Genomic DNA, 27817 nt, shown 5'->3' on the forward strand with positions numbered 1-27817 from the left:
TATTCCAGCATTTAGAAGGTTTAAGAATTCAGACAATGCCTTGCCTTAGACAGAAAATTCAGCTCCGAACCAAAAATGTAAAGAGGTTAAAAATAGTATTTTTATTATCTCAAAAAAAAACAGGAACTTTTAGATTTACAGTCAATTATCTAACAGAAGGCACTGGGAATTGGAAAGGTTTGAATGGAGATGAAGGCACTCAGATAATCTCTCTCATGCCACCCATGCATTAAATGTCCAGTGGATTGAGCCCAAATTCAAGCAGTTTCTTCTTGTGCTCTGCGTGTAAGTTTGTTGCTGCTTTCTCCCACTGCAGCCTAGCCTTCTTCAGCTCATTCAGCAGCAGGTCCAGGCTACTCTGTACCAAAGGGGAGGAAGAGAACAGTCAGGAGACTCACCGTTTGCAAGCTACCAATCTTACAATTGTCCAGGGAAAGGAAGGTAAATGTTTATCAACCATTTCTAGAGTTCAAATTTCTAAAGCTTTCAGATTTTTAAAGGGAAGAAGAGACTGGTAGATAAAGAGCCCCAAAGTTGAAAGAACAAATTAAAAGAACTGTGACATTGACCTTGTAGAACCACATTCAGCTCTAACAGTTGGTATCGATTTCAAAGTAGAGATCTGCTCTTGTTTGTTTTCATGTGCCCCTGCCCTACTCCGGCCCCTGTATCACTGAGTACTCCATCCCTCACCTGTTTCCCATTATTACCTGTATTGTTGCCACCTGTGTCTCATTGTGCTCCACCTATCACTTGCCTTTCTGTTTATTGCTCAGTGTATTTCAGTCCTGTGTTTTCACCTGTTTGTTACCAGATTGTGCCAGTGAGTTTTCTTGAGCCTTTCCAGCATTCATATCTAAACTCTGTCCTTCTGAGTATCGACCCTGCCTGTTTGTTGACCCTGATTTCACTTGTTTATCTTGATTGTTCTGGTTTTTTGACTCTGCCTGTTTCCTGATTCCATTTTTGGATTTCTCTGGATTTTTTGATCTCCGCCTGACAGAATTTGACACCGACTTTGTTGCCCTTTAGATTTGTTACTCAATAAACATCACAATGTGCACAGTACTTGGTCTGTGATTGGGTCCCTGCTTCAGCGTCCTGACAAATTCAAGAAGGGAAATAGAGATAATCCTAGAAACTATAGACCCATGTGGTAGAGATGTTACTGGAGAGGATTCTTAGGGATAAGATTTATAAGCAGTTGGAAAACCATGGCCTAATTATGGACAGTCAACATGGCTTTGTGTGGGGCAAATCACCTTTTACTAACTTGTTTGATTTTTTTTTGAGGAGGTGACCAAGGAGATTGATGAACGTAGACATACATGGCAGTTGTTCACATAGATTTCAGTAAGGTGTTTGATAAAGGTCTTCTTGGGAGGCTCATCCAGAAGATTAAAATGCATGGAATCCATAATGAATTGGCCATTTGGATTCAGAATTGCCTTACCCGTAGAAAGAGGGTAGTGGTTGAAGGGACAAATTCTGGCTGGAGATCTATGACTAGAAGTGTTCCCAGCAATCCGTATTGGTATCTCTGCTGTTTGTGGTAATATATAAATGACCTGGATTAAAATGTAGTTGGTTGGGTTAGTAAGTTCATGGATGATATGAAGATTGGTGGTGGTCTGGATAGTGTGGAAGATTGCCAAAGGATACAGCAGGATGTAGATCATTTGCAAAAATAGGCGGAGAAATTGCAAAGGGAGTTTAATCTGGCCAAATCTGAGTTATGCACTTTGGGAGATCAATTATAAAGGGGCAGTACACTGTTAATGACAAGACCCTTAATAGTGTTGATGTGCAGTTTGATCTAGGGGTCCAAGTCCATAGCTCCTTGAAAGTGGCTCCACAAGTTGGATGTTTAAAAAAAAAAGGATGCTTGTCTTTATTAGTCGAGAAATAGAGTTCCAGAGACAGGAAGTTATGGTTCATCTTTATAAATCTCTAGTTATGCCACATCCAGCGTATTGCAGTCAGTTCTGGTGGCTCATTAAAGGAAAAAAAGTTAGATTTTAAAGAGGATGCAGAAAAGGTTTATCAGGATGCTAGATTAGAGGGCATGTGCTGTGGTGAGAGGTTTGACAAACTTGGGCTTGTTTTCTCTGAACCTGATAGAAGTTTGTGAGATTATTTGAGACAGACAGTGGGTATCTTTCTCCCAGGATCAAAATGTCTAATACTAGAAGCCAAGAAAATAAGATTAGGTGGGGGTGTTCAAAGGAAATATCCAAGGCAAGTTTTATTACACAAAGTGACGGTGCTTTGAGTGTGCTGCCTGTGGTGGTGATGGAGGTAAATACGACAGGGGTCTTAAGAGAGGCACATGGCTGTGCAGAAAATGAACGGATATAGACATTATAGAAGAGATCAGTTTACTTAGGCATTTAATTACTAGTTTAATTAGTTTGGTACAATGTCTACTCCTGTGCTGTACTGTACTGTTGTATCTTTCTACCTGGCAAAGACCAAAATCAGAGACTATAAATAAAGAGCAATAAATTTTAAAGTGAATTCAGGAGAACCTTCAATACCCAATGGGTGAAGAGAATATAACATTCACTATCTCAAGGGAGAGTTAAGATAAATGACATTAAGAATGCTAGATAAAACATAAGAATGAATATGCTGACAGGTTGAGATGAGGAGGGGTGGGAGGAGCACAGCATGGAGCATTGATTGGTTAAGTCAGAAGGTCTGTGTCTAAGCTTTACATCTTATATGAGGAAGTTGCTCCATGTATCATACATCTTGATCTTCTATACCTTACTCTGGGTGTTTAGAGTTCAGTCACTGTGACAAAAGGCAACATAATGAGATATCAATGTTATAACCACAGATCACTCCAAAGCTATCTACAGCCAGTAAGTACTAAGAAAACATGGCCAAGAATTTCAAACTCCAGAGACGTAAGGCCAGATAACCTATTCTGATATTGGTTAAAGAGGTTTCCCATACTTTTGATTGAAATGGAATCATTAAGTATTGTATATCGCTCTAAAAAGTATGGGCAGGTCACCTGATGCAAATGATAGAGCAATTGGCTGGACAGTACTGCCACAGTACAATATTGGGAGCATCAGATTGGACTTTGTACTTGAAGTTCTGCAGTGGGATTTGAACACAGTCATATGGGTTCAAAATAAGAGTGTTGTCTATTGTGCCATCATTATAATGCATTTAATTTCTAGCAATATCATCTGTTAAACAAGCATGTGTCAGTCTGTTCGTAACATCTTGTGGGTTGTCAATGATACTCACATGGAGGATGGCCTCATATTCAGTTTCCATGTTGTTAATTTTCATCTGGAGCTCTTTGATGGTGGAATCTTTCTCCTTGATGATTTGCACTTTCTCCTCCTGTGTCTTCACTAGCTGTTGCTGACACAAAGCTGACATGAAGTTACAGCAGTGAATTAGCGCCTATGAATAGCTCACAATTCGAAGCCCACCCTGGTCAGTTATCTACTGTGATAATACATTCTGTTGCCTCAACACATTCAACCATGACTGCAACCCAACTCAACATAGTAACTTCAGCACAGCTCTATTACAACCCAGAACAGTGATCTCAGTGAAACCTTGCAGAGGTTCCTACACATTAAAGGAAAATTAGCATGTATAGAGTGCCATAACATATTTCATGGTCCTAGGCTAACCCCCTGCTTTACCACTAATGAAGTACTTAGGAGTGTTGTTGCTGTTGTGATATTGGAAGTATGGCAGCCATCACAATTCTGTATCACCACTGCAATCCAACAGAACCTCACCAAGCCCTACTTGGTATCTACAGGTACCACAGTTAGTTATACTCAGACATCATCTACTTACTCATTAAAATCACTATTTATCATGTTTACAACAATGAATTGATATATACACCAAAACTTTTACTGGCTCAGAAATTGGATTGATGAATATCTGTTTTTTATGCACGGCTGAGACAAAAGTCAATCTAACCTAGTGCAGATTACACCAGTGATCATTTCTGAATAAAACTGTGTGCATGTAAGTTCAGACCGGACACTACTCACATTTATGCACCCAATGTTCTTCAAGAGTGAGACGCACCACCTAATGATGTCACAGTCCATTTTCTCCCTTTGTGTTTTAAATTCATTTTTTGGAATCTAGGCATCATTAATTGGCGATCCCTAACTATCCTTGAAAAAGGCAGCTTGCTAGGCTACTTCAGAGACTATTTATGAGACAGCCATATGGGATGGAGTTACATAAAAGCCAGATTGAGTCAGGACAACTGATTTTCTCCCCTTAAGGATATCAGGTTTTTAAACAACAATCCAGTAGTTTTTGTGGTTAATATTTCTAAGTCCAGTTCCAATTTTTTACCAAAGGTTTCTCTGAATTCCAAACTATTAACTGAATTTAAATTCCAGTTGTTGTGGTGGGATTTGAACTCAGACCTCTGGATTGTTATTTAAGGTCTTTGAATTACTGGTTGTATGATTTAATTGTTGCATCACCCTTGCTGATATTAACTGGAGCTGACAGATGCAACTTAATCCTTTGTGTTTAGGTATAGAACAAACAAATGGATGTTGCTCTTCTTTGCTGCTATTTTAAAGGACACTGCTGACAGAGGGAGGCCAGCTGGTGACAATTTAGACTCATCACATGCTACTTAAACACTTCCAAAGTCCCACAAACAGCAAGTGTTTTCTCCAGCATAATGCTGAGGTTTTCAGTCCATGGATGCTCCTGTCGTGATAGCTGACTATACATGATCAGCAAAATTTATCATGAGGCCATTAGTGTCACTGTGGAAACCCAAGCGGAATGAGTGCCTCAGCAGCTAAATGTAGTGGACAAAACATCTTGATGATAATGTAGCAGCTCAAATGACAGTGATAAGGTCTATTGTTGAAAAAAAATCGAAAAGAATGTAGTGGTTACAATGAAGTTTTGAGTAGGCATATCTGGCAGATTGTTTGGTGGCCTGCGGTTCATTTTAGAGACAGAATGATCTCCACTATTGGAATCAAGCAACAGATTCATGAGAGTCCCCTTCTTGTACAGCTGACCTCCTTCCCATTCTTCACTGTTTTTGTTTAAATGAGAACAAGGAGGGAACATTGAGGAACCTTTTTACTAACAACCCTTGGGAGATGGGACTTCTGAGTGAGATAATGAAAAGAATAGAATGTCATTCGAGGACAGTATGTGTGCACGTGTGCTTGCTTGCATATTTTTGGCAGTATCAACATTGAAATTGTCAAAATCTAGCAGACAATGGACCTGGTAAATGGGATTAGCATCAAAGGTGCTTAATGGTCAATGTAGAAGTGGCAGCTTAAGAGTAATGTTATATGTTGAGTGATTCTATAATTCTGCTGTAGCATTGTTCCATAATACAAGGATTCTCACCCTCTCCAAACATTGCCACTTCCTGCCAGATTATTCTGAAGATGCCCTGCACATAACCCAAAATCCCTGACCACCATTCGTACCCCAAGAACAAAAGGCATTCTTCCTGGTTACTTCGGACTTCAGTGTCATGTGAGGCAAATCTTGGTGCTCACTCCTCTCTGGTGTGCATTGTTGTTCTCCAGCTGCCATAGGAATTAAGCTTTTAAAGGCCAACACCAAGGGTTGAGGCTTTACGAGGCATTGGTCAGACTGCACTTGGAGTTCTGTAAGTAGTTTTGGGCCCTTTATCTTAGAAGAATAGTGCAGGCATAAGAGAGGGTCCAGAGGAGGTTCTCAAGAATGATCCCAGGAATGAAAGGTTTAATGTATAAGGAGCTTTTGATGGCTCTGGCCCTGTACTCACTGAAGTTTAGAAGAATGAGTGGGGATATCATTGAAACTTATCTGATATCGAAAGGCCTTGATAAAATGAATGTAGAGAGAATGTTTTCTATAGTTGGGAAGTCTAGGATAGAGGGCACAGCATCAGAATAGAGGCACGTCCATTTAGAATGGAGATGAGGAGGAACTTATTCAGCCATATGGTGGTGAATCTGTGGAATTCATTGCCACAGCTGGCTGTGGAGGCTAGGTCGTTGGGTATATTTAAAGCAGAGGTTGATAGGTTCTTGATTGGTAAGGGTGTCAAATGTTTATGAGGAGAAGGCAAGAGAATGGGGTTGAGAGGGATGGTCAACCATGACCATCAACCATGATGGAATGGTGGAGAAAACTTGATGGGCTGAATGGCCTAATACTGCTCCTATGTCTTATGGTCATAAGGACACCCTTCTGTACTAGTGGTCAGAGGCTCTAAATGAGTGTGATCCTATTGGGAATCTCAAAGGTTCTGTGTGAACACAATTCTGGGTGTAAATCAGCCTAATCCTGTTTCAAATGACATTTTTATCAATTGTAACATGTTTATCAGGGGACTTGAGTGATATTTGTATTAAATTCAATGATTATTTAATGCACCAAAAATTTCTTGGCTACTATATATCCACATACAAATGTGCCACAGTTACACAGCATTCACTCATTCTCTCACTGTCCCACTGTTTTACTGTCTGTGTAATTCTCCTTGTTGATTCCACCTAGAACTCACTGAGCTGCTGCTGCAGATGACCGACCTCAATCTCCAGCTGATGGACTCGAAGGTCCAGTTCTGACCGCATTGTCTTGTACTGACGGGTCATATCTGGAAGTTGGAGAGAATGGCAGTGATTAAGCAGGAAGCCTTTACTCAATATCTACATAATTTCTCAGAAGGTCAATTCATCCCCATCAGTTCTCCACCACACACTCCAGGAGGTGTGCAGTAGTCACTGAAACTCTAAACCTGTTGAAATCAAGTGGCATGCAGGAATACTGGAGGGGGAATGAGGAGAGATGTTGGGAGGGGGATGGAGGTGGGTTGCTGAATACTGGACAGGAGGGGGGTTATCTCTTTCACCTCCAGTTGAACTTTGAGTTCTCCATTTTGCATAGACTGTATACTCCTGGTTTAAATCTACAACTTGCAGAACGATCAACCAAAATCTAAACCCATCAAGCAGCTAAAACAGAAATAGAATCAGGAGTATGCTATTCTTCCCCTTGTGCTTGTTCTGTCATTCAGTATGATCATTGTTAATCTTATACATCACTTCCACTTTCCTACACTAATCTCATATCTCTTAATAGCTAAAAAACTGAGGTGTCTTGGTGAGGAATTCCAAAGGCTTGCCATCCTCTGGATGATGAAATTTCTTCCCCTTGGCCTTCAATGGGCGACCCTTATTCTGAGACTGTGATGTACTGTTCTAGATACTCCATCTGTGAAAAATTGCTACCTCTTACGTCGGCTTATGGAGCCTCTCCTCTTATAGGCTTATGTAGATAAGCCTACAAGAGGAGAGGCTGTACTTGATCTGGTATTGGGAAATGAACCTGGACAGGTGTCAGATCTCTCAGTGGGAGAGCGTTTTGGAGATAGTGATCACAACTCTAGTTCATTTACCATAGCATTGGAGAGGGACAGGAACAGACAAGTTAAGAAAGCGTTTAACTGGAGTAAGGGGAAATATGAGGCTATCAGGCAGGAACTTGGAAGCATAAATTTGAAACAGATGTTCTCAGGGAAATGTACGAAAGTAATGTGGCAAATGTTCAGGGGATATTAGCATGGGGTTTTGCATAGGTACGTTCCAGTGAGACAGGAAAAGGATGGTAGGGTACAGGAACCGTGGTGTACAAAGGCTGTTGTAAGTCTAGTCAAGAAGAGAAGAAAAGCTTACGAAAGGTTCAAAAAGCTAGGTAATGATAGAGAGCTATAAGATTATAAGGCTACCAGGAAGGAGCTCAAGAAAGAAATTAGGAAGGCCAGAGGGGGCCATGAGAAGGCTTTGACGGACAGGATTTAGGAAAACCACAAGGCATTCTACAAGTATGTGAAAAGCAAGAGGATGAGGCCTAAGAGAATAGGACCAATCAAGTGTGACAATGGAAAAGTGTGTATGGAACTGGAGGAGATAGCTAATGAATATTTTGCTTCAGTATTCACTACAGAAAAGGATCTTTGTGATTGTAGGGATAACTTACAGCGGACTGAAAAGCTTGAGCATGTAGATATTAAGAAAGAGGATGGAAAAGCATGAAGTTGGATAAGTCACTGGGACCGGAAGAGATGTACCCCAGGCTACTGTGGTAGGTGAGGGAGGAGATTGCTGAGCCTGCTGAGCCTCTGGCGATGATCTTCGCATCATCAAATGGGATGGGAGAGGTTCTGGAGGATTGGAAGGTTGCGGATGTTGTTCCATTATTCAAGAAAGGAAGTAGAGATAGCCCAGGAAATTATAGACCAGTGAGTCTTACTTCAGTGGTTGGTAAGTTGATGGAGAAGATCCTGAGAGGCAGGATTTATGAACATTTGGAAGGGCATAATATGATTAGGAATAGTCAGCATGGCTTTGTGAAAGGCAGGTCATGCCTTACAAGCCTGATTGAATTTTTGAAGGATGTGACTAAACGCATTGATGATGGTAGAGCAGTAGATGTAGTGTATATGGATTTCAACAAGGCATTTGACAAGGTACCCCATGCAAGGCTTATTGAGAAAGTAAGGAGGCATGGGATCCAAGGGAAAATTGCTTTGTGGATCCAGAACTGGTTTGCCTATAGAAGGCAAAGAGTGGTTGTTGACGGGTCATATTCTGCATGGAGGTCAGTCACCAGTGGTGTACCTCAGGGATCTGTTCTGGGACCTACTCTTCGTGATTTTTATAAATGAATAAATTTGCTGATGACACAAAGGTTGGAGGTGTTGTCGACAGTGTGGTAGGCTGTCAGAGGTTACAGTGGGACATTGATAGGATGCAAAAAATGGGCTGAGAAGTGGCAGATGGAGTTCAACACAGTTAAGTGTGAGGTGGTTCATTTTGGTAGGTCAAATATGATGACAGTGTAAGTATTAATGGTAAGATTCTTGGCAGTGTGGAGGATCAGAGGAATCTTTGGGTCTGAGTCCATTGGACACTCAAAGCTGCTGTGCAGGTTGACTCTGTGGTTAAGAAAGCATACGGTGCATTGGCCTTCATCAATCGTGGGATTGAGTTTAGGAGCCGAGGGTTAATGTTGCAGCTATATAGGACCCTGGTCAGACCCCACTTGGGTCTGTGACCCCACTTGGGGTCAGGTACAGAACTGTGCTCAGTTCTGGTTGCCTCACTATTGGAAGGATGTGGAAGCCATAGAAAGGGTGCAGAGGAGATTTACAAGGATGTTGCCTGGATTGGGGAGCATGCCTTACGAGAATAGGTTGAGTGAACTCGGCCTTTTTTTCTTGCAGCAATGGAGGATGAGAGGTGGCCTGATAGAGGTGTATAAGATGATGAGAGGCATTGATCATGTGGATAGTCAGAGGCTTTTTCCCAGGGCTGAAATGGCTAGCATGAGAGGGCACGGTTTTAAGGTGCTTGGAAGTAGGTACAGAGGAGATATCAGGGGTAAGTTTTTTTGTGCAGAGAGTGGTGAATATGTGGAATGGGCTGCTGGCAACGGTGGTGAAGGCGGATACAATAGGGTCTTTTAAGAGAGCCATCATTCCTCTTGTATACAACGCATCTTGCAGTAAATGCCAACATATTGCTTGCTTTCCTAATTACCTGCTGTACCTGCCTATTAGCTTCCAGTGATTTGTGTACAAGGACTTCTGGTCCCTTGTGTACGTTTCAGTTCCTTATTGTTTAAAAGATACTCCACCTCTCCATTTCTGCCAAAGTAGGTGACCTCATATTAGTTCACATTGTATTCCATCTGACATGTACATATCTATTCATTTAGTCTGCCTATATCATGCTGAAATTTTTCCATATCCTCCTCACAGTGTTCCCTGACACTTGATGGTATCAAACTAGAAACTGATAGGTGAGCAAGTCTGGGGGAACACATGGTCAAAGAGTCAGAGAGCCAAAGAGATCACAGAGGGGAAGAAGTGAGAAAGGGTTTCACTGAACTCAGACCCTGTTTTCACCCATCCTCCTGTCCAGCAAATATGAACATATCTCATCCAATTCATTGACACATGTTGTGAACAACAGGAATCTCTGTACCAATCCATGCATATCCTCATAGGTTAAAGACAACCAACTCCAAAAAAAAATGTTCAATTTATTCTGATTCTAAGTTTTTCCTGTCCGTTACTCAATCTTCAAACCACACCATTATATCTCATCTGCAATCACTGGTGCTCTGACCTTTTTTTTTATCTTACGTGATCTTATTGAAGGCCTAAAAGTCCAAATACTACACATGAACTCGTTTGTTACAACCTAAAATAACGCTAACAGAGTTGTTTAACATGACTTACCTTTCATGAATCCATGTTGCTCCTACTCAGTCCCATTAATACTTATAAACTGTCCAGTTACCACTTCTTTAATAATAAAATCCAGCATTTTCCTCACTACTGATGTCAAACTAACTGGTTCATAGTAATTCAAACAAAGCACAAGAGGAACTCAGCAGGTCAGGCAGCATCCATGGAAATGAATAAACAGTGAATGTTTCAGGCCGAGACCCTTCTTCAGGAGCGGAAAGAAAGGGGGAAGAAGCTAGAGTAAGAAGGTGGGGAAGGGGAAGGAGTACAAGCTGGATGGTGATAGATGAGCGAATCTGGGTAAGCACATGGTCAAAGAGTCAGAGAGCAGAAGAGATCACAGAAAGGAAGCAGTGAGAGAGGGTCTCATGAACTCAAACCTTGTTTTCACCCATCCTCCTCCTTAGTTTTCTCTTTCTCTCCTTTCTGTATAGTTATTTCTGGAGTCCTACAATATAGCTACTCCTAGAGGACAATAATCTACTCATACCAATGACCTATTTTCTTTGTAATTTCTCAGTACTGCCAAACTGATTTTACATCTTGATTTTCCAAGCCAAGGTCATTTTATCTCAAGTGTGTTAATCCTTTCTCATCAGAGATATTTTACCTTTTTTCCCTAATCTAAACCATTCTTCCGCATTGTCATGCTCCATGGAATTCAGTATCCAGCCTTACTCCCTTTGCAATCACATCACTGTGATGGCTATCAGATCATACCATTTTAGGTCTATTTGTTCCATTATACTGATTTAGAGTCAAAGTAATTTTCACATAGAAAGCCTACCAAGTCCATGATAGCTCTTGCAAAACAGTCAGTTCCATTCTCCACATTTGCCCACTGCTCTGCAAATACTTTAGGCACCTAATCAATTTCATTTTGTAATCACTGATCATCTTCATTTCTATCATCCTCATAGGCAGCAATTTCCAGATTACTTTCTTGCATGACAGAAGTTCTTCCTCATATCTTCCATGAATCTCCTACGGAAGCACTTAAATCTGTATCCCTCGATGTGTAATGGGGGACAGCTCTCTTCAACAACCTTATTTTAACCTGTCAAAATCTTGTACACCTCAAAAAAAATTGTTTCCTAAAGGAGAGTAGTGAATTCCATTTGCTTGCTGACTGTATAAAATTAATTATAATTAAATAATCATCTGAATTTCTTGTGCTTGAACTATCTCTCAAGTCTATTTCATCCAAGTAGCTATTTTCCCTTTGCATAGTTGGATTGCTAGTCAGTCTTTGTGGCTGATTCCGATTCTGGATGACAGAAGGGGGTAGAGATGAAGGAACCTCCTCTCTGTTTCAGGTTTCTGAGGCTGTGTTGCGTTTTACACTGGCCAGCACATATCTGCTAATTTGGTGCAGACCTGAGTCACATTCTGGCAATGCTCATGTTTCTCTTCAGATTCAATTCAATACCACATCAGAGACACATTCCCCAACTCTAAGCATGAATTCTATCTCACGTACATTGTTTCTTTACCTGAATGAATCGATTTCTTAATGGCCTGCTCTTCTTTCAAGTCATTCTTGAGAACCTGTAGCTTCACCTTCCATTCCTCCTTGACCAGCAAGGCCTGTCTTGCACTGTCCCTCCGCAGAACTGGGGTTTAGAAGACAAGAAATCATTGTCGTCATAAGACACATCAAAACTGTGGCGGTCAGAGACTTCCCTCCCAACCTGTGCAAATTGGCTGCAGTACGTACCATCTACAAAATCCACTGTAGTTACTTCCCCTTCCCCAAATCCTTGACCTCTACTTCCTAGAAATGGTAAGCATCTGGGAGCACCTGCAGGTTCCCCTGACTCGGAAACATATTTTGACAGACATACTTTATTGATCCCGACTGGGGATCGATTTATTTTATAAATTGATAAATCTAGGTCTACATACTGGAACTCCCTTCCCAATGGCAGTGTGGAAACAGTTTCAGCAGAAGATTTGCAACAGATTCCGAAGGAAGCTCATTTAGGGATGGGCAATAAATGTTGGCCTTGCCAGCAATGCTGACATCTCAAAAATGAAAAAGAAAATTAGCCATTTGGCTTCATGATTTACATTCTGCCTTTTAATAAGATTGTGGCCTATCTATTACCTCAGCTGCACTTTTCTTTACTAACTCCATGTTATTTGATTCATTAACATACAACAGTTTATCAATCACTTAAATGTATGCAGTGACTAAGCTTCCATAGTGATTTTCAAAGGTTCACTACGCTTTGGCTGAAGGAATCTCTTCCCATCTTAACACTATGGCCAACTTTATTCTGAGGCAGTGAACCCTTATTCTAGGCATTCCAGCCAAAGGAAACATTTCCCTGCATCTGTCCTGTTAAGCCCCATATGACAGTTTATGTTTGAGTGAGATTCCATGTTATTCTAATAAACTCTAAACTGTATAGACTCACTCAGCTTAACCTTCCCCCCAAAAGATAAACACTCTCCCCTGTAATCAATCTGATGAATCTTCATTATCCTCCTTCTACCTCACGTACATCCTTCCTTAGGTAGGGAGATCATACCTGTTACGCAATATTCCAGGTGTACTCAAGTCATTGTCCTTTTTAATTTCAATAAGACATTGTTACTCTTGTACGCAATGAAGACCAATGTACCATTTGATTTCATAGAGTCATAGAACACTATAACATAGAAACAGGCCCTTCAGCCCTTCTGATCTGTGCTGAACTATAAATCTGTCTAGTCCCATTGATCTGCAACTAGACCATACCCCTCCCATCCACATACTTATCCAATTTTCTCTTAAATGTTGAAATGAATCCTGAATCCACACTTCTGCTGGCAGCTCGTTCCACACTCTCACTACCCTCTGAGTGAAGACATCCCCCCTCATGTTTCCCTTAAATCTTTCACTTTTCACCCTTAACCCATGAACTCTAGTTCTACTCTCACCCAACCTCAGTGGAAAAAGCTTGCTTGCATTTACTCTATCTTTACACCTCATAATTTTGTATGCCCCCCCTCATTCTCCTATGCTCTAGGGAATATTCAACCTTTCCCTATCACTCAGGTCTTTAAGTCCTGGCAACATTCTTGAAAATGTTCTCTGTACTTTTTCAATTTTATTGATATCTTTCCTGTAGGTAGGTGACTAGACAGCACACATAACTCCAAATTAGGCCTCACCTACGTGCTATATAACTTCAACATAACATCTCGACTCCTGTGCTCGATACAGTGATTTATGAAGGCCTATATGCCAAAAGCTCTCTTTATGACCCTATCTACTGTGAACCCACTTTCAAAGAATTATGGATCTGTATTCCCAGATTTCTCTGTTCTACTGTACTCCTCAGTGCCCTACCACTCACTGTCTAAGCCCTGCCCTGGTTGGTCCACAATGTCCACAAAGTGCAACACCTCACACTTGTCTGCATTAAATTCCATCTGCCATTTTTAAGCCCATTTTTCCAGTTGGTCCAGATCCCACTGCAAGCTTTGATAGCCTTCCGCGCTGTCCACATGCACTAGCCCCCAACCTTGGTGTCATCTGCAAATTTGCTGATTCAGTTTACTACATTATCATTCAGTTATTTGATATAGGTGACAAACACCAATGGATCCAGCACCAATCCCTGTGGCACTCCACTAGTCATAGGCCTCCAGTCAGAGAGGCAACCATCTACTACCACTCAATGACTTCTTCCACAAAGCCAATGTCAAATCAAATTTACTGCTTGAATGCCAAGCGACTGAATATTCTTGGCAAACCTTCCATGCGGGACCTTGTCAAAGGCCTTGCTAAAGTTGATGTACACAACATCCACTGCCCTGTCTTCATCAACTTTCATGGTAACTGCTTTAAAAAACTATAAGTTTGGTTAGACATGACTTACCTTGCACAGAGCCATGCTGACTATCCCTAATCAGTCCCTGTCTATCCAAATACTTATATATCTAAGTCCCATAGAATATCTTCCAATAACTTCCCCACGACTGATGTCAGGCTCACAGGCCTTTTATCTGTTGGCTTATTTTTAGAGCCTCTCTTAAACAACAGAACAACATTAGCTATCCTTGCTAGGGACCCTGCAATTTCTGTACTAGCCTCCTACAGGGTCTGAGGGAACACCTTGTTAGGCCCTGGAGATTTATCCACCCTAATTTGCCTCAAGACAGCAAGCACCTTCTCCTCCGTAATCTGTGTAGGATCCATGACCTCACTGCTTTTTTGCCTCGCTCCCATAGACTCCGTGTCCATTGCCTGAGCAAATACAGAAGCAAGAAATCCACTTAAGCACTCTCCCCATCTCTTTTGGCTCCACACATAGATTACCATTCTGATCTTCCAGAGGACCAATTTTGTCCCTTGCAAACCTTTTGCTCTCAACATACCTGTAGAATCCCTTGAGATTCTCCTTCACTTTATCTGCTAGAGAAACCTCAAGCCCTCTTTTTGTTGTTCTGAAGTGTTCTCTTGCATTCTTTACACTCAAGTACCTCATTTGTCCCTACCTGCCTATACCTGCTTCTTCTTCTTACCAAGGCCTCAACATCTCTCAAAAACCAAGGTTCCCTAAACCTGTTACCCTTGACTTTTATCCTGACAGGAACATACAAACTCTGTATTCTCAAAATTTCACTTTTGAAGGCCTCCTACTTGCCAAGCACACCTTTGCCAGAAAACAACCAATCCTAATCTACACTTGCTGGGTCCTTTCTGATACCAACAAAATTGCCCTTACTCCATTTTAGAATCTCAACCCAAACACCAGACCTGTTCTTTTCCATAATTAACTTGAAACTAACTGTATGGTTTCCTTAAAGGAAAATCTTGCTTGATGAACCTGTTGGAATTCTTTGAGGAGATTACACGTAGGATAGATAAAGGAGATGCAGTGGATATTGTATATTGGACTTTCAGAAGGCCTTTGATGAGGTGCCACACATGTGGCTGCTTACCAAGTTAGGAGCCCATGGAATTACAGAAAAGTTACTAATATGGTTAGAGCATTGGCTGATTGGTAGGAGGCAGCGAGTGGGAATAAAAGGATCCTTTTCTGGTTGGCTGCCAATGAGTAGTGGTGTTTCACAGGGTTGGAACCACTTCTTTTTATGCTGTATATCAATGATTTAGATGATGGAATAGATGGCTTTGTTGCCAAGTTTTCAGATGATACAAAGATTGTTGGAGGGGCAGGTAGTGTTGAGGAAACAGGTAGCCTGCCGAAGGACTTAGACAGATTAGGAGAATGGGCAAGAAAGCGGCAAATGAAATACAATGTTGGAAAATGCATGGTCATGCACTTTGGTAGTAGAAATAAATGAGTAGACTATTTTCTAAACAGGGAGAAAATCTGAGTTGCAAAGGAACTTAGGAGACTGTGCAGAACAACCTAAAGGTTAATTTGCAGTAGAGTCAGTAGTGAGAAAGGCTAATTCATTTCAAGAGGTCTAGAATATAAGAGCGGGGATGTGATGGTGAGGCTTTATAAGGCACTGGTGAGGCCTCGCCTTGAGTATTGTGAACAGTTTTGGGCTCCTTATCTTAGAAAAGATGTGCTGGCATTGGAGAGGGTTCAGAGGAGGTTCAGAAGGATGATTCCGGGAGTAAAAGGGTTATCATACGAGGAACGTTTGATGGCTCTGGGTCTGTACTCACTGGAATTTAGAAGAATGAGGGGGGGATCTCATTGAAACCTTTTGAATGTTGAAAGGCCTAGACAGAGTATATATGGAAAGGATGTTTCCCATGATAGGTGAGTCTAGGACAAGGGGGCACAGCCTCAGGATAGAGGAACGTCTATTTAAAACAGAAATGCAGAGAAATTTCTTTAGCCAGAGGGTGTGAATTTGTGGAATTTGTTACCACAGGCAGCTGTGGAGGCTAGGATGTTGGGTGTATTTAAAACGGGGGTTGATAGGTTCTTGATTAGTCAGGGTGTGAAAGGTTATGGGGACAAGGCACGAGATTGGGGTTAAGGAGGGGAAAAAAGGATCAGTCAAGATTGAATAGCAGAACAGACTCGACAGGCCACATGGCCTAATTCTGCTCCTATGTCTTATGGTCTATGGGACTAGATGCAAAGTGCTTCCCTACATAAACTTATGTCACCTACCCTGTCTCATTCTCCAATAGGAGATCTAGTATCACACTCCCTCTAGTTGGGACCTCTATGTACTGATGAAAGAAACTTTCCTGAACACATTTGACAAACTCTATCCCATCTAGCCCTTTTACAGCATGGGAGTTACAGTCAATATGTGGAAAGTTAAAATCACCTACTATAATAACCTTATGTTTCTTGCAATAGTCTGCGATCTCTCTACAAATTTGCTCCTCTAAATCACGTTGACTAATAGGGGGTCTACAATATAATCCGATTGATGTTGTCATCCCTTTCTTATTCCTTAGTTCCACCCATATAGCCTCCTCACTAGTCAAGCTCTCTGGTCCGTCCTGTCAGAGCACTGCCATGACATTTTCTCTGACTCGTAACACCACCCCTCCCCCTTTTATCCCTCCCGCTCTGTCATGTCTAAAACAACAGAACCCTGGAACACTGAACATGGTCTGTTAGAAGCTGCAGCTGGATGCACTTCATGTGAAAAGGATCCTATCTGTATGACTCACAGCTTGATACGGCAACTGTTCTGCCTGAGACTAAGAAACTACTGGGAATTATGGACATAATTCACTACATTATGGAAACCAGCCTCCCCTCCATGGACTCTGTCTAGACTTCTCACTGCCTCAGTAAAGCAACCGGCATAATCAAAGACCCCATCCACCCTGTGCATTCTCTCTTCTATTGGGCTAAAGGTACCGCCAGGCTCAAGAACAGTTTCTATCCCACTGTTGTAAGACCACTGAAAGGGCCCCTTGTACGATAAGATAGACTCTTGACTGTATAATTGTCACAGCTTTGCACCTTATTGTCTGCTAGCACTGCACTTTCTCTGTAACTGTGATATATTCTGGATTCTGTTATTGCTTTTGTGATGATCTGTATGGATGGCATTGCAAAACAAAGCTTTCCACTGTACTTTGGCAATAAAAACTAATTTAACAATTCCCTAATTTGATAAAGACTTTAAAGTGTCTCCTTGCATTAATATGAAGAGTAACATCCAATCGACAATTCGGCAGCCCAGCATCACCAAACACACAAACATGTTGGATTATTGGAGTTTTGTATCTGCTTTTAACCGGGACTTTGCAAAACTGACAGGCTGGTGGTAATGTCGAGTGTTAGTGGCACCACTGACAGGCACTATACAATTTCAGCTCCTTATTTCTACTCCATCTCTCCAAGAATTAATACATTTAGGATAACTTCATTTTAAATACTGTATTATTCTCTCTTACCTAACTGGTTTTTTAGTGATTCCACTTGATGTACAGTTTGTTTGTATTTCTCTTCAATGTTGTCTCCTTTGATACGAGGAATAGTTGGGGGTTGGGATGGGACAGAGTCCAGGAATTGGAAGAGATTTGCCAAACAAGGAGGCAGCGAGACAAAGAAGAGCATTAATAGATTTACTTGATAAAATTGTCCTTATTTTCAAATTAACTCAGTCTGAGGTATTCTTTTGCCTGTCCCAGGATCAGATTACAGAGCACAGCTATTTCCTGAGGAACAGAATTACAGTGTTTGCAGAACTGAAGCAACCCACACTGGTCAAAGCAGCTGTTTATACAATTGCAAGGCTCCCAACCTAATTACCCTTTCCCCAAAATGTCCCTATACCTTTATCTAACATGTGCTTCAAATCTCCTTTTAAATGTTGCAATGTTTTTTTCTTAAACTGTTCCACATGGCAGCAAGTTCTACTTTTACTGCTTGTATCTTTGCTTTTTTGAGGAGATCCATGAACGAGTGAGGGGTTTTACATTTATCTTTCTAACATTTTATTGACAAATTACACCTAAAAACTAAATTCAGATTCTCAAGCTACCCATTGACAGAATCTGACTGTGTAATCCAATGCAAAATTCTGTAAACGGTGGATATCTGAAAAAAAACCTGAAAATATTGGATTAGTGAGGCAAGGCGGCATCTGTGGGCAATAGAAAAGTATGACTTGAAAAGTTAATGTACCATTAACTGTCCATTTTCTGTTTCGACCAACACACACACACAAGTATTGGAGGAAATCAGCAAGTGAGGCAGCATCATTGGAGGGATAAACAGGTGATTTTTCAGTCTGAGACCCTTCATCAGGAGTCCTGCAGAATCTCTTGTGTTTATGATTTTCTATTTTTCACTGACATGCCCAGTTCAGTGCTATTACTGCAACTCCAACTTATGTTAAACACCCACTGTTCACCATATTCCCCCTACACCTACCCTGGTTTCACAGACTATAGATTCCATGGGTCTCAGCCGGCTATTGATACTGCATCTAATAGGGCAGAAGGAGGAGTGGTGGGTAGAGGAATGCACTCGTCTCGACCCATGTTGAATTATAGAAAAGAAGGCTCAAATTAATCATTTACCTGCAGCAAAGGAAATAGCTTTACTTCACATCACTGATCAATTCCTGCTGTGTTTAAAAGTATGTGTCAGCCAGGGTTAGAGGTAAATGAATCTCGCACATTGTTTAAGAAATAAAATTGATTTCACTGCTGTTTGAGAAATAAAATTTGGAAACAGCTTCTCTCCCAGGCCATAAGAATACTGAACTCCCTGCCGCCACCCAGGACTCAGCACACATGAAACACCAATAGCAGAGAAACGATCTCCATCCTGGCACTTATCTTTGCAAACGGAACAAGTGCTACACCTGCCCTTACACTTCCTCCCTCACCACCATTCAGGGCCCCAAACAGTCCTTCCAGGTGAGGTGACACTTCACCTGTGAGTCGGCTGGTGTGGTATACTGTGTCCGGTGCTCCCAGTGTGGCCTTTTATATATTGGCGAGACCCGACGCAGACTGGGAGACCGTTTCACTGAACACCTACGCTCAGTCCGCAGAAAAAGCAGGATCTCCCAGTGGCCACACATTTTAATTCCATGTCCCATTCCCATTCTGATATGTCTATCCATGGCGTCCTCTACTGTCAAGATGAAGCCAAACTCAGGTTGGAGGAACAACACCTTATATACTGGCTGGGTAGCCTCCAACCTGATGGCATGAACATTGACTTCTCTAACTTCCGTTAATGCCCCTCCTCCCCTTCTTATCCCATCCCTGATATATTTAGTTTTTTTTCCCCCTCCCTCTTTTTTCTTTCTCTGCCCATCTGCCTGTTCTCCATCTCCCTCTGGTGCTCCCCTCCCCCTTTCTTTCTCTCTAGGCCTCCCATCCCATGATCCTTTCCCTTCTCCAGCTGTGTATCCCTTTTGCCAATCACCTTTCCAGCTCTTAGCTTCACCCCACCCCCTCTGGTCTTCTATCATTTCGAATTTTCCCCTCCCCCTCCTACTTTCAAATCTCTTACTATCTTTCCTTTCAGTTAGTCCTGACGAAGGGTCTCGGCCTGAAATGTCGACAGTGCTTCTCCCTATAGATGCTGCCTGGCCTGTTGTGTTCCACCAGCATTTTGTGTGTGTTGCCAGTAGTGTTATACTGTTTACTTTTTAACTTGTGTCACAAATGCATCTTATTTGTTAATTTACTAGTGATAATATTACTTTAGATAGATAGATACTTTATTGATCCTAAAGGCCGTTACAGTGTCACAGTAACATTACAAGTGCACAAATATTAGAGGAAACAATTTTTTAAAAATGTACAGATTTACAAGTCAAAGATGACAAGATTTACAAAATTTCTAAGTTCACACTGAGAAGATGGTAGTGCAAGAATTACCATTATATCATACAGTAATGGGTGCACATTCACACCATCCAGATAAGAAGTGATGTTAGTATTGTACAGTATTGCACAGTGTCCACAATGGCAGGATGTGGTAAACAGAGGTAAATAACAGTCTCACAGGAGTGGGGTCATCACTTCCCTGGCTATAGGTTGATTCATTATAGAGCCTAATAGCTGAGGGTAAGAATTACCTCATACGGGCTCTTTGGAGCAGCACAGTTGCCTTAGTCTATCACTGAACGTGCAGTGTTGTGTGTGTGAGATATATGTATTGTGTTGTGCATCTTAGTCCAAAGGTACAAGGATTTGTTTGCCGGTATGGTTGAATGACAATAAACTTGAACTTATTAACTTCAGTAATTTTCTTTTCAATTCTTTTCTTCCCTGTGTTAAGCTCATGGTTAGCCCCCGATCCTGCTACGGTCAGTTCCACCGTCAGGTCTATGGGCAGTAGCAGCAGAACAACATAAAAACTTTGGGTGAGTACAGAGGCAGCACAGAGATGAAAAAAAATAGGAGCAATAACATCTCTACTATCCTCATCCCAATAGCTTTAGAGTCATTTAATATCCAAAAATATCAACCACTCTGAGTGTTGATGAAGTGTCTTAACCTAAAACATTAACTATTTACTCCCCTCCATAATGCTGCCTGACCAGCTGAGCATTTTGTGTGCATTTCTCAAGACCTCCAGCACCTGCAGAATGCAATAAAATGCAATATGCAATAAAAGACTGAGGTTCCACAGTCCTCTGGGGTAGACAATTCTAAAGACCACAGAGTAAAGGCATTTTTTTCTCTTTCCAATCCTAAATAAACTACTTCTTATGTTGAGATTGTGACCTCTGGTTACAGGCTCCTCGGCCAGGGGAACATCTTTCCCACAACTATCCTAACATGCCCGTGAAGTATTTTATACACTTAGTTAGGTCAGTGGATATCATTGTGGTATAGCAAATCTGTTTGGATTTAAAACACATTATCAGTGAGAACATGTTAGAAAACAGTACGAATTGGAAAAAAAAGCAAAGATTATCTTAAAACTATAATCAATACGAACTGAATTCATATTTCTGCTGTGCTTTGGAATGTGTGTGAAAGGGAAAAAAGAAGTTATCATTTGCTTCACTCATTACCTTCAGTTGCTTTCTTCTTCCCTTTTTTTGCCTTTCCCTTATTCTTCGGTGGCATTTTCCTAGGAATGTCCAAAAGCCTGCAAATAAACAGTGAAGGAATCTGAGTGGCAAGTAGATCATTAGTCAATGATGACCACAAAATTCAGCACATCCATGTTTAAGTATATGTTTGACACTGAACTAAGCCTAGCTTGCCCCTCTGAATTTGGAAGTCATGTATTCAAATCCCACTCCAGTCAATGGAGCATTAAAAACTAGCTAAATGTTCCTGGGGGGAGGCTGCATATTTGGAGGAGTTGAACATCACACAAATATTAAAACTAAAGTCTGTTGCCCTCTAATATAATAGGTTAATATAATGATCACACAACCACTTAAAGAGTGTCCAGGGAAATGTCAGTTTTTTCAGAAATTACTGATCAGCTGAGAATTATAAATTTACTCATAAGTGCTTTCTTTGTGCAAACCAGTTGCCACAATTTCAATAATGACTTCAAACAGAAGTGCTTACATTATCCCAATGTGGATGTCCTGAGGCTGTGAAAGGTGATATATAAATGTATCATTTTAAAATAAAATGTGTTTCAGTGGCCACTGTCTTCTGCTGATGGTCTGAATAATGAGGCCCTTCGTTGGTCGCAGTCGACCATGGATATTGTGTCCTAGCTGTCTACGTGATAGCCAGCCAGGGCAGTATGATTTGGAGAGTAAACTGTTGCCCATGTAGTATGTTCCCCCTCTCCACGCAGCTGATGAGTCCAAAGGGACGGTAGAGACTGATACAGTTTGGTACCAGCAGCATCACAGGAGTTGCCAGTCAGTTGCCAAACTCAATGTAGGACTGCCTTAGGGACTCCAGCTCCAGATTTTTCCCTCGGGGTTTACTCCCAAAACCTTCCCCATGAGTGGGTGTAGCCGCAAGGCAGCGGAGGTTTGAGATCAGAGATGTCCTTCTCCTTGATGAGCTGCCAAACAGTTGATGAGCTCCATATGCCCAAAGTAAGGCGCCAGTAGAAAAGTCAGTAGAAAAGGTTCCACTGGGCTTAGAAGCTGAGTAACAGATGAAGGCCAGGAGCTGGACTTGTTTTTCAGAGGCTATTTGAGGCGCACATCATTGAGAGCATTTAATAGGTAGTGGGAGCTTGTCCCCATTACCACCCTTAACTATAACAACCTTAAGGATCTGAGTCCTGCTGTTAAAGGACAGTAGCATAGTAGTTAAGTTCTGGTACGTAAGGGTCTGGACATTAGTTCTGGAGATGTGAGCTTAAACCTCATTCCAAAGTAGTAGAATTTAAATTCAAACAATTGGTTTAATCGTAACCATTAAACTACCAAGTTGTTACGTTGATCTCCGAACTGAATCTACCAAAGGTATTAAAGCACCACTTGTTCTTGGAAGGAAAGTGGCCATCCTCGCTTGCCCTTTTCTATGTATAACTACACATATGATCAAAGTAGTTCACTCTGAACCTAGTATTTAGTTTTGGTGCGTGCCATAACGATTAACCATGAATAGAATATGCTCCACACGTTCAAATAAAACGCAGCAAGCATTGAACAAAGAGGAAATAGCAGGGCAAAAAAGCAGATAGATTAAAATAAAAGTTTTTAGCCTTTGTTTTCACTGTCCACATACATTTGTTAGGGAAAAACATATAAAAATGAAAATGTAATATATTAGAGAATTATAGAGAGAATCGAAACAACCACGTTTTTTGAAGTTATAAAAGACTTTTTATAGCATAGCATCGATATTTCAACAATTATAAAATAAATATTTACAACAATACAGCCAGTGGGATCGATATGACTCTACACTGATCAGAACCGGTTGCTCCAAGGATGGTTTTGCCGGGATTCGGATATGGAGCAACAGATTTACAGCGGCAATCCCCCCCCCCCCGCCTAACTGAGCGTGACGTTTTGATTGACATGTGAATACATCATTCAGCAGTTGTACCTGAATGTCATTCAAACCAGTGTAACCCATCAGTGGAGTGCAAGGGAGGGGATTCAGTATCAATGTTTGATGTTGCTAAGCAGCACAAGCGCTTGTTGCCAGGATACTGTACCCTGACTCAAGCAACTGGTCGTCGGCCATCTTTGAGACTGGCGGATAAAGCAGAATTTCTCAGGCGTCGGTCGCCTCCGTAGTCAGAATCAGAATCAGATTTAATATCATCGGCATATGTCGTGAAATTGGTTAACTTTACGGCAGCAGTACGATGATAAATGATACATGATAAATATAGAGAAGGAACTGAGTTACGTTAAACAAATATTAAATAGTTAAATTAAGATAAACAGTCAAAATAACGTAAATAAAATAAGTAGTCAGGTAGTGTTCATGGGTTCAATGTCCATTTCGGAATCGGATGGCGGGGGAAGAAGCTGTTCCTGAATCGCTGAGTGTGTGGATTCAGGCTTCTGTACCTCCTCCCTGATTGTAACAGTGTGAAGAGGGTGTCCTGGGTGGTGGGGATCTGTAATAATGGACGCCGCCTTCGTAAGGCATTGCTCCTTGAAGATGTCTTGGGTACAATGGAGGCTGGTACCCATGATAAAGCTGACCAATTTTACAAGTTTCTGCAATTTATTTCGATCTTGTGTCCCCCCACCCCTCCAGATGGTGATGCTGCCAGTCAGAATGCTCTCCACAGTGCATCTGCAGAAGTTTTCGAGTGTTTTAGTTGACAAACCAAATCTCCTCAAACTCTAAATGAAATTTAGCTGCTCTCTTGCCTTCTTTATAGTTGCATTGATATGTTGTGTCTAGAAACGCAAACACGAGAAAATCTGGAGATGCTGGAAATTCAAGCAACATACACACAATGCTGGTGGAATGCAGCAGGCCAGGCAGCATCTATAGGGAGAAGTACAGTTGACGTTTTGGGCCGAGACCCTTTATCAGGACTAACTGAAAGAAAAGATAGTAAGAAATTTGAAAGGGGGAGGGGGAAATCCAAAATGATAGGAGAAGACAGGAGGGGGAGGGATGAAGCTAAGAGCTGGAAAGATGATTGGCAAAAGGGATACAGAGCTGGAGAAGGGAAAGGATCATGGGACGGGAGGCCTAGGGAGAAAGAAAGGGGGAGGGGAGCACCAGAGGGAGATGGAGAACAGGCAAGGTGTGATTGTGAGAGGGACAGAGAGAGGAAAGAAGAAAGGGGGGGGGAAGAGAGAGATAAATAAATAAATAGATAAATAAGGGATGGGTTAAGAAGAGGAGTGAGACATTAACGGAAGTTACAGAAATCAATATTCATGTCATCAGGTTGGAGGCTACCCAGCTTATTCTATTCTATTCCCCTTGAAATAAATGCCAACTTTGTATTTGCCTTCTTTACCACAGAATTCTGTCCCTATTTAAATAATAGTCTTCACTATTGTTCCTTTTACCAAAATGCATTATCTTACATTTCCCAACACTGTATTCCATCTGCCACTTTTTTGCCCATTCTTCCAATTTGACCAGGTCTTGCTGCAATTACACTGCTTCTTCAGCAATACCTACCCCGCCCCCACCTATCTTCATATCATCTGCAAACTTTCAGTCTGCAAAATTTAGACTTCTGTGGGATTATGGCATCAGCTGGTTATCTGTGAAGTCTTGGCATCAGTTGGAGATCTGTGGGGACCTGGCATCCACTCTCAGGTGGCATAGTCCCTTTCATACTTCGTCCACCTGCCTTACTCTGGTGGATCTGAAGGTCATTTTATGTTTCTGGTTCACCAAAATGAACCTCCCTTCTGGAGAACAAGTCCAATTTTAAGTCTATTTGCTTTATGTGGATGTATTTAGAGGATGTACCAGGTGTATCTCCTATTACTGTGAATGGATATCCAAATGCTGAACTGCTTTTGACATCCTTTTATTAAAAGAATTCATGACCCTCTAAGAAAGAAATTTGATTTTATCTTAACTTTAATTGCATGGAGGGGAGGTTATTTTAAAATGTTGATCCACCATTCTAAATTCTCATGCAAGAGCAAACATCTAATCCACCTTCAACCTGTAATTGTGTGTTCAGTCCAGACCTTTTCTTCTCTTCCACAATGCTGTCCAGCCTTCCCTCATAACACAACCCACCCATTTCAGTCATTAGTCTAGTAAACCTTCTCTGAACTGCTTCCACAATGTTAACGCCTTGCCTTAAATAGGGAGACCAATCCTCTAAGCAGTACTTTGAATGTACTCTCACCAGTGCTCTGGATACATGATGCATAATATCCTTACTTTGCATTCTGTTAGCTGATCTTTATACTGACTGTACCTACATACTAGCCTTTTGCTAGTCCTACATAAGTACACCCAGATCTGCTCTTAATTGACTTTTCCTTTGGAGATGGTGAATGTCAGATATTCCTGCATTATTCTCTATTTGTCAATTCTTGCCCATTCTTAATCTACTTCTTCACACATTTAATCCTTCTTTGTCTAATCATGCAGATTCCATTGCTATTTCTCATTGCTTATTTATGACCCATTGTGAGCCAATGACTCATTTATTTTCATTATGTTTCACTGAATGCGAATACATCCTCTTGCACTTCCTCTTCGGAAGCTGCCTAATATTTCTTATGAAATTATATATTGGTGATTGGGTTAACTGTCTATTTTGTTTTCTTCCACGCTCTATCCAAATTTATGTTGAAATATATCGCAATATTAATATCCAAGCATTTAATTCATCCATTTCTCCAACACTCTTACTTTGTATATGGCCTATTTTGTTGCACTTTATATGCTTTACTTTGCTACCAGGAGGGACCACTGTGGTTAGATATTCAAGATTGTTTAATGTCATTTCCAGTACACATGTGTAAAGGAGAACAAAATAATTGTTACTTCAGATCCGGTGCACAACAAAAAAAACCCACAATAAGATAAAGAACACAATAATTATAAAAAATAAAAAATACAATAAATAGAAATACATATGATGACATATATTGTACATCAATTGTTTGTATGTCCATAAAGTGACACTAGGCACAGGAGTACCTGTACATGAGGTGACTGATAGAAAATGATAAAGTAGTGGTGGTTGGGGGTGTAGAGGGTGGGTTAGCCTTACTCTTTGGGGAAAGTAACCATTTTTGAGTCTGATGATCCTGGCGTGGATGCTACGTAGCCGCCTCCCTGATGGGAGTGGGACAAGCACTCCACGAGCAGGGCGAGTGGCATCCCTCATGATGTTTCTGGCCCTCTTCCAGCACCTTTTCTATGTCTATGTTTTTGACAGTGGGTAGGCTGGTGCAGTTTGAGCCTTCCTGACCACCAGACTGCAGCTTCCGTACCCTGCAGTGACGCAGCAGGCGAGGATGCTCTCCACTACTCATCTGTAGAATGACGCGAGCATAGATGTAGACAATCCAGCTCTCTTCAGCCTCCTCAGAAAGTAGACATACTGATGAGCTTTCCTGATTATATAGGATGTGTTCTGGGACCATGAGAGGTTGTGCGAAATGTGCACTCCCAGGAGTTTGGAACTGCTCATCGTTTCCACCGCTGTGCCGTCGGTGTAAAGAGGAGTGTGAGTGGTGGATTTGAGAGACAGCATATTTTATACTAATTAATATCTTGTGATCAATGCACACAGAAAATCAGGAGAAAATATTGCCTCAGTAGAAGGCAATAACACAATGTTGGCTGGAGTCAGGGTTTTATATGCTTTGGCTCTTGCTGGGGTCACCGAAGCCAAACAGGTCAAAGGGTAGAGAACCAGAGGTCCACTGGTCCTCCAGGTTCGGGGGTTCAGCTCAGGGCTAACAACCCTGACTGGTAAAACAAAATTGTTACAGAAATACCAATGAAGAATCCTTCTACATCTGAGTGCAACGCTGTTCCTGAGTCTCCACCCAGGATTTGCATGGCCGATAGTAGTGAAAACTGAGTAGTGACGACAGGATGAAGGAAGCCAGAGATGGAGGACCTTCATTGCTGCCCTAAATGGCAGTGGCCTAACAGGCATGTGATTGAGTGAGAATTGGGTTAAAATATAAAATGGCATGCACTCAATGTATCACAATACAAAAGCAGATGATTTAGACGGTCTCTTTATCCCATTTAAGAAGGAGAAATTTCAAGATTCCCTGTATTGACAAGGTGGTGAAAGACATAAAGCAATGACCACACTTCAACATTGGCTGTAAAGTACTTCTCTACCTTTCCGTTCGTTTGCATACATGGAAAGAAAAGCTTATTTTGTAAATTTTGCCATTCAAAGCAAAATGGATCTCGATTCTTCATTTCCCTCCATAGATGCGCCTGATCTGCTGATTTACTTCTGCATTGTGTTGATTCCGACTTCCAGCATCTGCAGCCTCTCTTGTGAAAACGCAGATACATCTCATTACAGGTGCTGGCTCGCCTGCTGCCAATCACCTGTATTCGTAATGATATTTGCTCCTTTCTCCTCCCTCTTTTGCTTTTGTTCTCATGTGAATAGCGACCTGCCAGCGCCAGCATCAATGATGAAGGTTGCCTTACCAGCTAACTCGCATGCGCACTTCACCCTCTTCTGTTGTCCCTTCGCGGTCCTCTTTCCTCTTCCTCTGGGTGACCTCTGACCCCGGCGGCGGTCGCGC

At 41.5% G+C, this 27817-nt stretch overlaps 1 protein-coding gene across 1 annotated transcript; it reads right to left on the minus strand.

Annotated features, from left to right (window-relative positions):
- Positions 1 to 84: 84 nt before the first annotated feature.
- ccdc153 (coiled-coil domain containing 153) lies at positions 85 to 27800 on the minus strand. Its single transcript, XM_059956976.1, has 7 exons — positions 27720 to 27800; positions 21224 to 21300; positions 17631 to 17696; positions 11782 to 11901; positions 6539 to 6631; positions 3265 to 3395; positions 85 to 358 (listed from the first exon to the last, which is right to left on the minus strand). The coding sequence occupies exons 1-7, from the start codon at positions 27731 to 27733 to the stop codon at positions 230 to 232; spliced, it is 630 nt and encodes a 209-aa protein (XP_059812959.1). The 5' UTR covers positions 27734 to 27800; the 3' UTR covers positions 85 to 229.
- Between the last annotated feature and the right edge of the window lie 17 nt (positions 27801 to 27817).

The sequence above is a fragment of the Hypanus sabinus genome, chromosome X2, assembly GCF_030144855.1.
Source record: "Hypanus sabinus isolate sHypSab1 chromosome X2, sHypSab1.hap1, whole genome shotgun sequence".
Lineage (NCBI taxonomy): Eukaryota > Metazoa > Chordata > Chondrichthyes > Myliobatiformes > Dasyatidae > Hypanus > Hypanus sabinus.